At 42.9% G+C, this 12,337-nt stretch overlaps 1 protein-coding gene across 2 annotated transcripts in view; it reads left to right on the top strand.

Moving 5' to 3' along the window:
• CPVL (carboxypeptidase vitellogenic like) overlaps positions 1-12,337 on the top strand; it is a 632,086-nt gene that overhangs the window by 103,610 nt on the left and 516,139 nt on the right. For both annotated transcript variants that reach the window (XM_086941713.1, XM_086941714.1), the window contains exon 4: positions 2,850-2,964. In XM_086941713.1, coding sequence (XP_086797839.1) covers positions 2,850-2,964 — 115 coding nt within the window. The remainder of the gene's footprint in view (positions 1-2,849; positions 2,965-12,337) is intronic.

Genomic DNA, 12,337 nt, shown 5'->3' with positions numbered 1-12,337 from the left:
CCAATCAATGTCATTAAGATCTTTCAAAATGCAGAACAGAAGCTTCTGCTGCCTGTGGAAAGTCTGCTCTATTGGAAGTGCCCGGATATTTGCTGAAAGTAACACATTGCAAAATGTATTCATTTATTGTGGCAATATACAACATGTTATGACAAGGCACCCATCTGACTCTCCCTCACCTCACAAGGGAGGGAGAATAAGGACTGCGAAAAGAAGAGGTAAAGAACCTACAGGGTATTAGAAATGACACGGAGACAGGGCATTGGGAAGGATCAAGAGAGTAAAAGCGAGCAAAAGAGACACAAGTTACCAGGTTAAATAATCAAGAGACATCGGAGTAAGTTGAGGTGTAGTTCCTATTTTCCCTATAGGCCCTGCGCATTGGAATAACAAACAGCAGTTTAGATGTAGAAGTGCGGTCTTCCAGGTCTCTACTGACTATGCTAAACTTAATTGGGTTTGTGCCAACTAGCTCAGAGGTCACTGGAAACTTTCTTGACTGAATAGGGAGTGATCAGCTCCCCTGGCTCAGACAAGAAGGGATTCAGTTTTCCAACAACTGCATAAACATGACAACTTTGCTCCTTAGAATAAGAGTCAATCTCTAGAGTCGTGTGAAACAATAGACCGCTATTTCACTCAGTCAGTTGTGCAGATTACTTTCACCAAGATGCAGAGAATAGAGAGACGGGCGTTTTCAATAAAAGGTATTATTTATTGAACAGTCTTTCTTCTCATGCAAGAGAAATGAATTGCCACAATTGCAAGACTTGTTATAAAAAGTGCGTACAGTAAAAGAAGGATTGCGGAATACTGTAAAAGCATTAATATGGTTTCTTAGCCATACAATGGTTAAAATGAATAAAATATATACATTCATATATACATTAGGCTAACGTACTCAACTGGTGCTTCTAACTATGCCTACCCCAGTGTACCTGACCTAAGCCTAATACTTGGAAGGGAGTAATTAAGTAGCAGTTTAGTTAAGTTGGTTTTGCCAAGGATTTGCTTCAAGAATTCTCTCTAAGGGTTTAGTCAACACCATACCTCTGGAATAGAATGTTGGAGGTCTTGTATCTCCTTTCAGGACTAGATATCCCTGTCACTCGCAAGAGTAGGCTGGAAACGCCGAAGCTGGATTTTCTCGGCAAGAGAAAAGACAGCGTCTCTCTCAGCGCGTCAAGGAGGAGGAGGGGCAGCGTCCGTGGGCTGCATGCATCTGCTGCGCTCTGCAAGGGACAGCTGTTCTGCTCCTGTATTCACCACACCATCGTTATCGTCGTCGCGTTTGCTTAAGGCAACGTTGGTAATATTTATACCTGAAAGGTGCCTTGTTTGACGTAAGTTTTTGGACATAAGACGTCAATAAGGATGTCACTAGGAAGTGATCGTCCTTTCAGTGCTCATTAGAGTTCTATTACTAATCAAAACATAGCAAGTGGGGCTTTCCCAGATTGCTGGGTTTTATCTTGTTGAAGAACTCTGAGTGTAATCTAGGAATCTAAGAAAGTGGCTTCTGCTGTGTCATCTACTGTAATGAGCTGCAGAGGCGAGTTTCAGAAATATGGCTGAAAATATGGCTCTGATCGTTTATGCCATTATAGGGGTATGAATGGATTATAGCCGTATAGGGGCATAAGGTCACAGTATTGATCGGGGTCCTAGATTGGAACACGACAAAGTGAGACAAAGATTGAGAGCATGGTTATAAGAGATAGAAGAGAAAAGGGGCTGAATATGAAAAAAGAGAAACACTAGAGGGAGAAACAGATGGAGAGCGACATGCAGGTGAATAAGAGACACTTAAAAGAGGGAGACAGAAACATGATCAAGTGAGAGAAAGCGAGAGAGATGTTTTAAGAGACGGGTGTGAAAAGAGAAGTCCGAGGGAAAGAGAAGAAAGTAAAAGTAAAATACAGTGCTTGGACCCTGTTCATGCGGGTTCCAGAGACATTTTTGGTGTGTATCACACCCAATAAAGTCAGAGAAAAGCGAGACACACTAGAGAGAGAGACAATTGGTGAGGGACATGCAGCTGAAAAACAGATACTTAACAGAGAGGTAGAGATATGAGAAAGTGAGAGAGAAGTTTTGAAGAGACAGGTGAGAAAAGAAAAGAACGAGATAATGAGGAGAAAGTACAAGGAAAATACATTACTTGGACCTTGATTATACGTGTCCCAGAGACGTTTTCGGTATTTATCAATCCCGATAAAGTCCAGCAGCCCAGGGTTGGGAATTTTTCAGGTGCAATAAAATGGCACCTAAAAGGTACCTCCAGAGAGTTTTCCCCAGTGATGCTCTGTGAGGCTTTGATAAGGTAGTGTATGGGGGAGAAGATTAGTGTGGTATGGCAGCCCCCCACCCCATCGTACTTTGCAGGGTGCCCCATCAGGTTTTGTTACCCTGCTCGTCTCTATGCACTACGATTGAAAGAGTAATGCTACAAGGTGAGACGCATTAAATGCTTAAGGATCCTTGAACTGCGGGCTGCCAGGTATGGTCTAGATCCTTGCCCAATTTGCAATATAATAACCGATTATGTAAAGTAGTTGTATTTAGAGATGTATGAAAATGTATCTTATCTAGATATTTTGAAAATATTGCTTAATTGTAGGCCCTTTCGGACAACTGTTGGGTATCCCAGCCCAAATTCTGGCATTTCAAGACATAAAAGTATGTAAAAAAGTTAAATTCCATGTGTTCTGGTGATTTGTTTTAAACCCAATTGTAGCTTCTGCTTCAAATATATATATATATATATATATATATTGTCTTTGACATCACATCGGCCAGTAAAGCACTTTGATTTCATTTGCTTCTTTCGTTATTTTGCCTTTGTCCAGGTTGAGCCAGAAAATGCCCCACTTTTGCTCTGGCTCCAGGGTGGACCAGGAGGAACCTCGTTGTTTGGATTATTTGTTGAACATGGGCCATATGTGGTGAACAAGAACCTTACATGTAAGTTTTTTACTTTGGATTTACTGAGCAAAATGTGTTTATTTCCATTGTGTTAAAACATGAGCTGTCCTAAGTGTCAACAAGATTAGCCAAGTAAAACTCGCAAACAAATAGTAGATTGTTATACAAAAGCTATAGCTGTGCCAGTTTCTCTTTCTTGTGTTGCAGCCACCCATCTTTATGGATGGGCCTCCTGAGGCAGCCTCCTAAGCATACTCCTCACTGAGAATACCATTTCTCTTTTTAGCACTGAAACCTCTAACGGTCACGTTGCTGATGCCGGCCTTTCTGTCCCAAACTATTTAATTTGCACTTCTTTGTGCTTATTGACATGCTACTTGCCATTCATGAAATGGTCTGATACCTTCTCCTTACACTTGCTCAAGAATTTGTTAGGGTGTTTTTATTAGCATCAAATACCTTGACTAGATGTTAAGCGAAAGGACTGTTGTGATGTGTCCATTTCTTTGTTTAATCTGGTCAATGTGGGCCTTTTCTGAGGCATACTTCTAACTGCTTATTCCTCACCTTTAGAATCTCCACAGACCCCATACTGGATCTGGAAAGGTTTCGCGGCAGTGCTCCTGTGTGCCGGCAGGTGGCAGCATGCAGCATCACAGCGACTGTTCCGCCCTGGAAGTGGCTGAGCGGAGCTGCACATAGGTGCCACGCGGGCGCGCTGTTTGTTCTTTCTTTCCATGCCTTTGAACTCTGATTCGAAGCCCCGCTCCCCTTCCTCTTGTCAGAGTGACACTTTTTTTCTCCCAAAAGTTGTAAATCAGTGTTCAAAGAACAATGTTCCCTCCCAAAACTACGGGATTTAAAGCTGGTCATGACAGCAAAAACAAATGTTGATGACAGACCCGCACCCAGTGCGTCTTTTGGGTTTGGGATACGACTCCAAGTCATGGGAAACATGATACGAATCGGAACCATGAAGCGAAGCTGTGCATCACCGAACATGGGAAGAAAGCAAGAAAGCCCAGCGCAGTCGAGAGGTCAGGCTCCATCCTTCTTTCAAGGCTGCTCACCAGCAGACCCTATATGTGGTTTAATTCTTCCGGCAAGTCAAAGTTTTGAAGTCAAAACAGAAGCCCAAGAGGGCCAAGCAAGACTCTGCCCCATCTCCCATTCTCTACCCTCAGATAAGACCATAGGGCGCCACTCAGTGTCCCTAACGATCCCCCATTGAGTAGCTGATTTCACAATTGGTCCCAATGCAGCCTGGGATATCAGCATGCCACAACAGATTGAGGCCTTCATGGAGCTAGATTGCACATCCTTGCCACTCTTTTGGTCCCTTCCGGAATTCATTTGGTCCCCAAGGATCCTCGAGGATTTCCAGTTGGGCTACTGCCAGCGGATCCGGCCTGTGCACCGTCTGTGCCACTAAAACCCACCTCTGGTTGTGCACCAACTTCTGTGCTGACATCCATTCTGGTGCCATAAGCTGTGCCGGTGCCCTCGATGACCACGCCTGACGTAAAGCCCTTAAGGTCCATCTGCATCTTATGTAGGCCCTAAACCATCTTGGCTAATGGAGGTCAACATCTTCTCACTCTTAAACAATGGAAGTCAACATCTTTTCAGATTCATGCAGAATCATTGTCTTGTCTGCCATTAGACGCAGATGTTGTCTAACCTTCTCTTTCTAAGAACTGTGAAAGTGTTAAGCCATTTTATTGATGAGCAACATATAAGACTTAAGGCAACATTCGTCTGGGTCAAATGTCTACTTTTCACCATGTTAAGGTAAAACAAGAACACATGGAGAAGTGTGGCTCAATGATTAGAGCGGCAGACCCTGATGCAGAGGTCTAGCCCGGGACCAGGGTTCAATTCCCCGCCTGGGCGGGTCTTGGGCTCAAATTCCACGGACCTGATAATATTCTCGCCTCGGTGCCTATTCCAATCATGGAGTCCCACTCTGCAACTCTGAGCAATAGCTTGCTTAATCTCCACAACGGCCCCCACAACGCTAAGGATGCCTGGCCTCCACATTGGGGGTGCCCAGGAGTGGACGCCTCACAGGGAAAGCCAGGATGGGTTCCACAGCGGTATTCGTACAAGCGCCTTGAGACCCTTACGGGTGAGTAGTGCGCTATACAAGTATCAATTTACAATTTACATTTACATACAGATATATAACCAAAATAATTAGTCTGAATTGACATCCTTGCTTACAAAGTCCTTTTTTAACTAGATAATCTTAAAAAGGCCTTACAGCCAACCCATAACTTACCATTTGTAGGCCTCGCAAGTCACATTTGTTTTCTTGCTTCTCACTGGTCAGCAGCAGCCTCTCATGTCATCAGATTGTATTTCCTGTCGTCTTGCTTTGGCTGTTTTGGAGCTTGGACTAAGTACTGTTTCCAACTTGTGGCTAGTGGCTGGCAGTCAGTGTCCTTCCACTGGCCGCCACTTCCAAATTTCGACACTGCAATACATGCGAGTGTAGGTGTTCTGTTGTCTTCCTGCACAGAATGCTTAGTGGTGATTAGGTTTCATTTGAATGTGAGACCTTGAAGTTTGATTTACATTAAAACGTGTTCGGTTTGGCCCAGAGACCTCCTTCTTCGTTGCAGTATGTGACGGAAAACCTCCCTGTAGATCTGGTTTCAGAGTGAGGTGGGCGAATACGGTTGGCCAGGCACAGACCTTCATCTGATGCCCAGTGTGTTCAAGGGCACCTCCAATCAATAGTGCTCTCCCCTTGGTCCTCACATTCTGTGGACTCCAGCCATCACGCCCTCCATTCTGGTTTCCTTTGCTTGCCAGAGGATCCCCAAAGTGCTGGTGTCGCACCCCGGAAGTGTGAGCCCACTACTGTATGTGTGGCTGAAAGAAAGGCTGAGTGCCCTCAGTCCAGAGGTCCACCCTTGTCACGACTGTCATAGTCGTGACATGTCAGGCCGGGCACAGAGTTAAATACACTGCCCTCTGCCTATACAGATAATCTTATATGTTATAAATGCAACAGTCGTATAATATCAATAAAACCGCACTGTATGTTAAACACGCCGTTCGTGCCGGTGATATTTCTCAGCTCATTGGTACTCCTTTATGGCATGAGGGTGCATTAACCATCTGAGCTGTATTACTCACTTTATTACTATTAGATGCTATAATGGCCAATAACAACCAATATCGCAGGTTGGATTGTCTTTGTGAGTTTCACCAGAGAAGCGCTCACATTTGAGCTTCAAGGACTCCTGCTTCAGACTGACAATCTTAAACTGAAAGTCCCTCCCCGCTACACCCCCTCTCCTAGTGCCCGGACCTGCTGTTTTCATCACGGCAGCAGAAGGCGCTGCTCCTGCAGAAGACAAGCTCTGGTGCAGAGCCCATCAGGTCTTACAATGACAGAAAAGAGAAATAGCTTGCTAAGTCAGGAGCCCTTTCCAATGTAATTTTTACTGCTTTGTTAGAATTTTTTGTCAAATTCAGTACTTGGGTAAATACATTGGATTTTTAACTACTATACATTAAGGCAGCATGGCATAAATCACCTAAGCGGATCAGTGTAATATGCAATTTATTACCTTTTTCAGGGGGTGTGGCACTGCGGCCTTCTCAAGGTGCTCCCTCTCCCGAGTCCTGGCCCTCTCCCCACACTCGACAGTGACAATAAACCAGCATATTACACACTACACATATGCATGAATGCCTGATGTCCATTCAGGTTCTTTAAAGAAATAACAATTTTTAATGCGTGTGCATGTGCATTTATCACGTGGATGTTAATCAAATTCCAGTTGTGTGCTCCTGCAAATCGCCCTGCAGCAGACTTGCAACAAACAGCAGTATACAGATTGAATCATTATTGGAAAGTAAAACAACATTCACAAACCCAATAGGTTTCTCCTCTGTGAACTTTTTTTTGTCACTGCCTTTTAGATGTTACACAGCATTTCTTAAAGTAAAAAAAAGTATGATACAGTCAAGGCATGGACAGCGGCGTTAGTTGCTGTACAACATGGTCGAAAGATTTTAAAAAGAGATATGACTCGGACAGATGAAGAATGTGACGAATCCATAATTATGCAGGCCATGCAGCGCCCGCAAAAATCACATAATTTCATTTGCCCTGATCATAATCACCTCCCATACCACTACTGTATCAAGCACACTGCAAATATTTCAACAAAAAATTAAAAATGCCTAAGACTCCAAGTTTATTGAATTCATCAATACTTGTTTAGCATTTACGTTTGAGATAAAAAAAAAAATCCCACCATGCAAAATGCTTGCAAAAAGGCCAGGGTGGCTGAAGGCGTCGTATATATAATGAGAACGAGAGATCGCAAAAGAGGCAGTTGAAATCTGCTGAGCTGGCAAACCATTGCATCCATCCTTTCCTGTGGTTGATGAAGCTCTTCTCCTTTTTAGGTTTCGCCTGCACAGTGCTATTGTTTACTTTTAAATGTGTTTGTAAGTTAAGAGTTAACACCTCTAACCCTATGCATACTGTGCCTATGAGACATGCGCACACTGAGTGTGTCTGGCATATATTCAGTGTGCACGGTTGACCAGTACACGCTTATAGAGTATAAACTGAGTCAGAGGAAGATTGGCCAAATCAGTTCCCTTAGCCAGTGCTCGTTCCTAATATGTTCATAAAGAAATGTCTGGGGCACGCTACTGGATGCACATAATTTATGCCAGACATTCATAAACTTATGTCAAATTCCAATTTCTAATCCGATTTCGTACATAAGGACTACCACTTGACCACTTTTCAGGAGAGGTCCTTTGGCCATATTGTGCCAGAGACGGTCTCACCTACTTCCAGCACACTGCACACTTCACAGATGCTACAGCTCAGCTGAAGCTGATAAAGCAGAATCCCGGAGGAAGACCAGTCTACTGCTATGGCAGTGTGTGTTTGCCCTTCACAGGGAACTGACTTCATGCGTCCACTGATCAAGACCGCCTTTGCTGTCAACTAGGTATGCAGTGCATCTCTTCTCACTGAGAAACTAGAATGCAAGTTGTGTGCCATCCGTGCTCTTAGTGTAGCGCATAGAAATAGGCATTAGGGTTTTAGGTATTAGCTCAAATTTTAAGACATGCTAGGAATTTTCATTTTACATTTGTTATTTTTAGCAGGCTTTCTTCCAGTTTTTATAATATTCTGTTTTAAATTTAGATATACTGAGAAACAGATTCGGCCCGTAGTAATAAATGCTTTTTCTCAGGTGTTCATTCCGCTTAGTACAGTGTGTGTGTGTGTGTGTGTGTGTGTGTGTGTGTGTGTGTACAAAATAATGTTTCTGAATGTTTTTAAATATGAGAAAATTCAAATGAAGTTAACTTCATGATTAAGGTAACTCTTACATTTACAAACAGGCCTCTTGCTACCAGTGGCCAGCTGACTCTGCACCATATTTATAAATGAAAGATAGTGATTTGTTTTTCAAATGGTAGAAATTTAAAGTGGATAAAAATATTTATATGAAACATTGAGTCGGTGTTTTTACTTCACTTTCAATTTAGCCAATTACGTCATTTCTTCATTTTATAATCTTCCCATTTAAACACATGGCTGTATTTTTCTGTTACTACTATGGCACCATATCTACAGACCACTCTGTGCAAGATGCCAACTGTTTGTAAATGCAACACTTTGAAATTGGAGAAAATGTAAATAATTTTTATGGAATCCATAAAAACAAAAAGTTTACTCTTCACTTTAATTTTCTTCCATTTCAAAGTGTTGCATTTACACACAGTGGGCAACTTACTTCCAGTGGTTGGTAGAAACGGTGTCATTTTTATAACTGAAAAAAAGCAATTTTTTAGGTGGGAGAAACTTACAAGTGCAAAACAATGTTCACTTATGAAAAGTTTTTGCAAAACATTTTTGTGCACTTTAAATGTCTCATTTAAAACACAATGGTTGTATGTTTGTCTCATAAATGCAATGCAATGGTTCCAATTATGGCCAAAGGTATGACCTGTCCCAAAAGAAAATACTACACCGACTCCCATTCACATATATCCCATTCATACGAACACATGTTCATACATCTCCAAAGACCATGCTCTCACTGACAAACATGTCAGCCCCTTCATAGGACCCCTATTCAAAGTATTTTGTTCAAACCCTAGTCTTTGGCTCTATGTACATTAGGCTTAGATTAGATTCACCTGGGTGTGGGGCTGTCTTTTAACATTGCGTAAGTTGCTTGGCCTTCAGTATCTCGTGATGATTTTCACTGATCAGAAGTAGCTACCACTACAGAAAAGGTTGGAGACAACTGGCCTAAGCAATATTAAGGGAGAGACTGCAGTTCTAGCCATACGTCCGAGACTGACAGCAGTTTCAGGTCAAGACCATGAACGGGAGCTACCAAAAATAATCACAAAAGATTATGAGTCTGTAGGTAGAGATATGTCTGATAGACTACTAGACGCAGATTCCTTAACGTAGAATTATCCCCAGGCGTGAGACTGGAACCCGGAAAACTTTTTGCCACAGCATCCCTTCGTGCCGGGGGCTGTGCCACGCGACCCCGCCCTGATGTCATCTGCGGACATGAAGTCAGCGAGGTCACATAAGCCCCACCCCGGCGAGCTGACGTCAGTTTCCTTCTTTTCCGAGTACAACGTGGATCCGGAGTGTGTTCCCTTGACCTGTTTTCAGGCCTCTTTTAACACTCTTGCGTTGGGGAAAGTGTGCAATGTGTTCGGGTTTCAAGGCGTGTACTTCTTCTACGTGTCAGATGTCTGCGAGGGACCTCCACCCTGTTTGTATGTGGTGTCTGGGCGAGCACCATGATTCTTCAGACTGCGACGCTTGTCAGCATCTCAAGCCGAAATCCCGGCGGGAGTGCCGGTAATTGCTTTTGGCCCGTTGGTCCTGATCGGTCTCGTCACAGAGTCCGTCCAATACCTCTGAGGGGTTCCGGAGTCTCCGATTCCGGCTGCAGCATTATCTTTTACCCCACGGGCGTCGCTTGCCCGCTGGTAAGTACTGCAGCAGTGGAAGCAATGATGCCAGACATAAGAGAGATTGTAAAGAGTCTATGCTGTATGGGAGGGAAAACACACAAGACCGACAAGCTGGGAAACTAATAAACAACCAGGCAAATGAGTGACAAAGAAAGCAAATCAATGGGTGAGCTACAAATCCCTCGGTGTTCTTGATAAGTCACAATATGCCTTGAAACAGACAGATCATGCATGGTCTAGTAGGCCAGAAATGGCATGATAGGAAGGGGGAGATTATAGTCCAAACAAACTGTGTGACTGACTGCGATGCTCATGAATGAAGGCCCTTTTTGCTTTTCTTTGTGGTCAGTTAAAGTTAAGTCTGACTCATTTTATTTTCAAAGTGTTTAAAAATTATGAATTGTCTAAGTATTAGAGTCGATGTAAGTAGTGTACGCAGCGACGCAACACCCTACAGCATTTAAAAAACGGATCATCACGTGGCTGTGTGCATAACACAAAGGCTTAAGCTTTAAAAAACACGGATTTTTTTTAATGAAAAATGTATTGTTATTGGTAATGCACACTACATTTAAAGCTCGTTAGATTACATATGACTTCTCTTTGTTCCAAACAGCGCAATTAGAGTTGGACTTTTAATACAAATGCAGTTATTCCTGTCGCAGCATGCTTCAGGGCTATTCAGTAGACCTACCGTCGTCGAGGGTAAAAACCTCGACAACCAAAAGAATAATTTACCACATTGATCAATGATTTGCTAGGCAATCCAAATAGGTGCAAAATGTAGCACAACTCGTCAAATCAAAGGCGCTTTTGGGGAAGAGGACAAGAGGCGTTTTTAGCAAATAGGGAAACTTAAACAACACAAAAGCAATAAATAGCAAAGCCAATAGATATGGTCTTGGCAAGCATGCAAATGTTTATTTTATGTACTTTTGCAAACATGCAGTATGCAAAACAAAATGCAAACGTATAAACAAATATAAAGAAATAAAACAACCCAGACCTCCAAGTCCTTTCATTTTCAGGGGGTATCCATTGGTCATCAGGCAAAATGCCTTCATTCACAGTACAAGGCAGCCAATGAACAAAGTAGGCTGCCCACTGCACTTTGGTGAATACGTGAATGACACTTAAAATGACCAATCGAATAATATCTAATGTATTCTTACTACTGTTAGTATAACTTCTCTTTTGAATACGAGTGACCGAGACAGATACAAGGTGCTGCTAGGACAAGCCTGAAAAGGGGAGCCATGGCAATGTGCCAAAAGGGCAGAGCTTAACCAAAAAGAAAAAAGTAGTCTCCTTAAAAGATAGCAGTGGGAGGACACCAGCCAGCTAAGAGGATGGTAAAGAGAACTTCAGGGGAGGAACAAACACAAGACAGGCAAGAAAAGCCATCAAATATGAAGGAAGCACATGAGATGGACAATAAAGCCGACCAATGGTAAGCAATGGGCTCTAAGTCTCAGGCTCGACCTAAAAATCTGTACATACAACTGGGATCTTCTCCATTAGATGTGTGATAAGCATAGTGCCAAAAAGTCCTTTCCCCGTGCTGGATTAAAGTGGCCAGCACCTCTCTGACACCAAACTCATCCTCCAGTTTCTTAACTGCTTGGAGGATTGCACTGCAGATGTACCCTGATGCCATGCCCATCGGAATTGGAATGTGCCACCCTCTAAGATTATGCGACCTGAATTGAAAAAAAAACACTTCGCCAACCTATAAGAACTTTGAACCGATTCAGTTTGGAAGCCACGTCCAATTTTAGTCTTTGTTCTACTTATGTGTTCATTCTTTGAAGCCAATTCACCCAGATACGAATTTGAGATACACAGACTTGCTGTTTTTGATATTTCAAAGCTGAGGCAGAGTAGCAAACCGTGCAGGCCGCAGCTGCCATTTATGCTAAAGTGGGGTTGTCTTTGCGGTAAATGGCACTTAAGTTGTCTTACCTTTCCTCTTACAAACACCACTGTTAGTTTACCTTCCATTTTATTATAAATCACTTGTTGAGGCATAATGGCACACCTAAAAAATGTAATTGTCACGGCATATAAACTCCACGTTCAATTTGATATAAAAACTCTAGTAAAAGCAAACCTTAATTCTGGCGCTTCCAGTCGTCTTCAGGGCTAAGGCAGTATGTTCTCTGCTGCTCTGCTAACTGTGCAGGTCCTGTGGTAGGGCTCTTTGTAGTCATTTGCTTTGCACGAGCCCCAAACAAACTGGCCTACAAAAACACATGTATATGGCAGCAGAGATTCAAAAACATACTTCTTCTAAGACCTCAGCACCTTTGTAGATGCTAACCAACACCCTTCCACATGCCCCATGGACAGCTACCTTTAAATACACCGATAAGATTTTGCAAAAACATGGAACCACAGGGATGTGGCTGAGGGAAGAAAT

Source organism: Lissotriton vulgaris, chromosome 10 (genome assembly GCF_964263255.1).
Source record: "Lissotriton vulgaris chromosome 10, aLisVul1.2, whole genome shotgun sequence".
In the NCBI taxonomy this organism is placed as follows: Eukaryota; Metazoa; Chordata; class Amphibia; order Caudata; family Salamandridae; genus Lissotriton; species Lissotriton vulgaris.
Note: the sequence above shows the minus strand (reverse complement) of the source record. Positions and strands in the feature narration are given on the sequence as shown.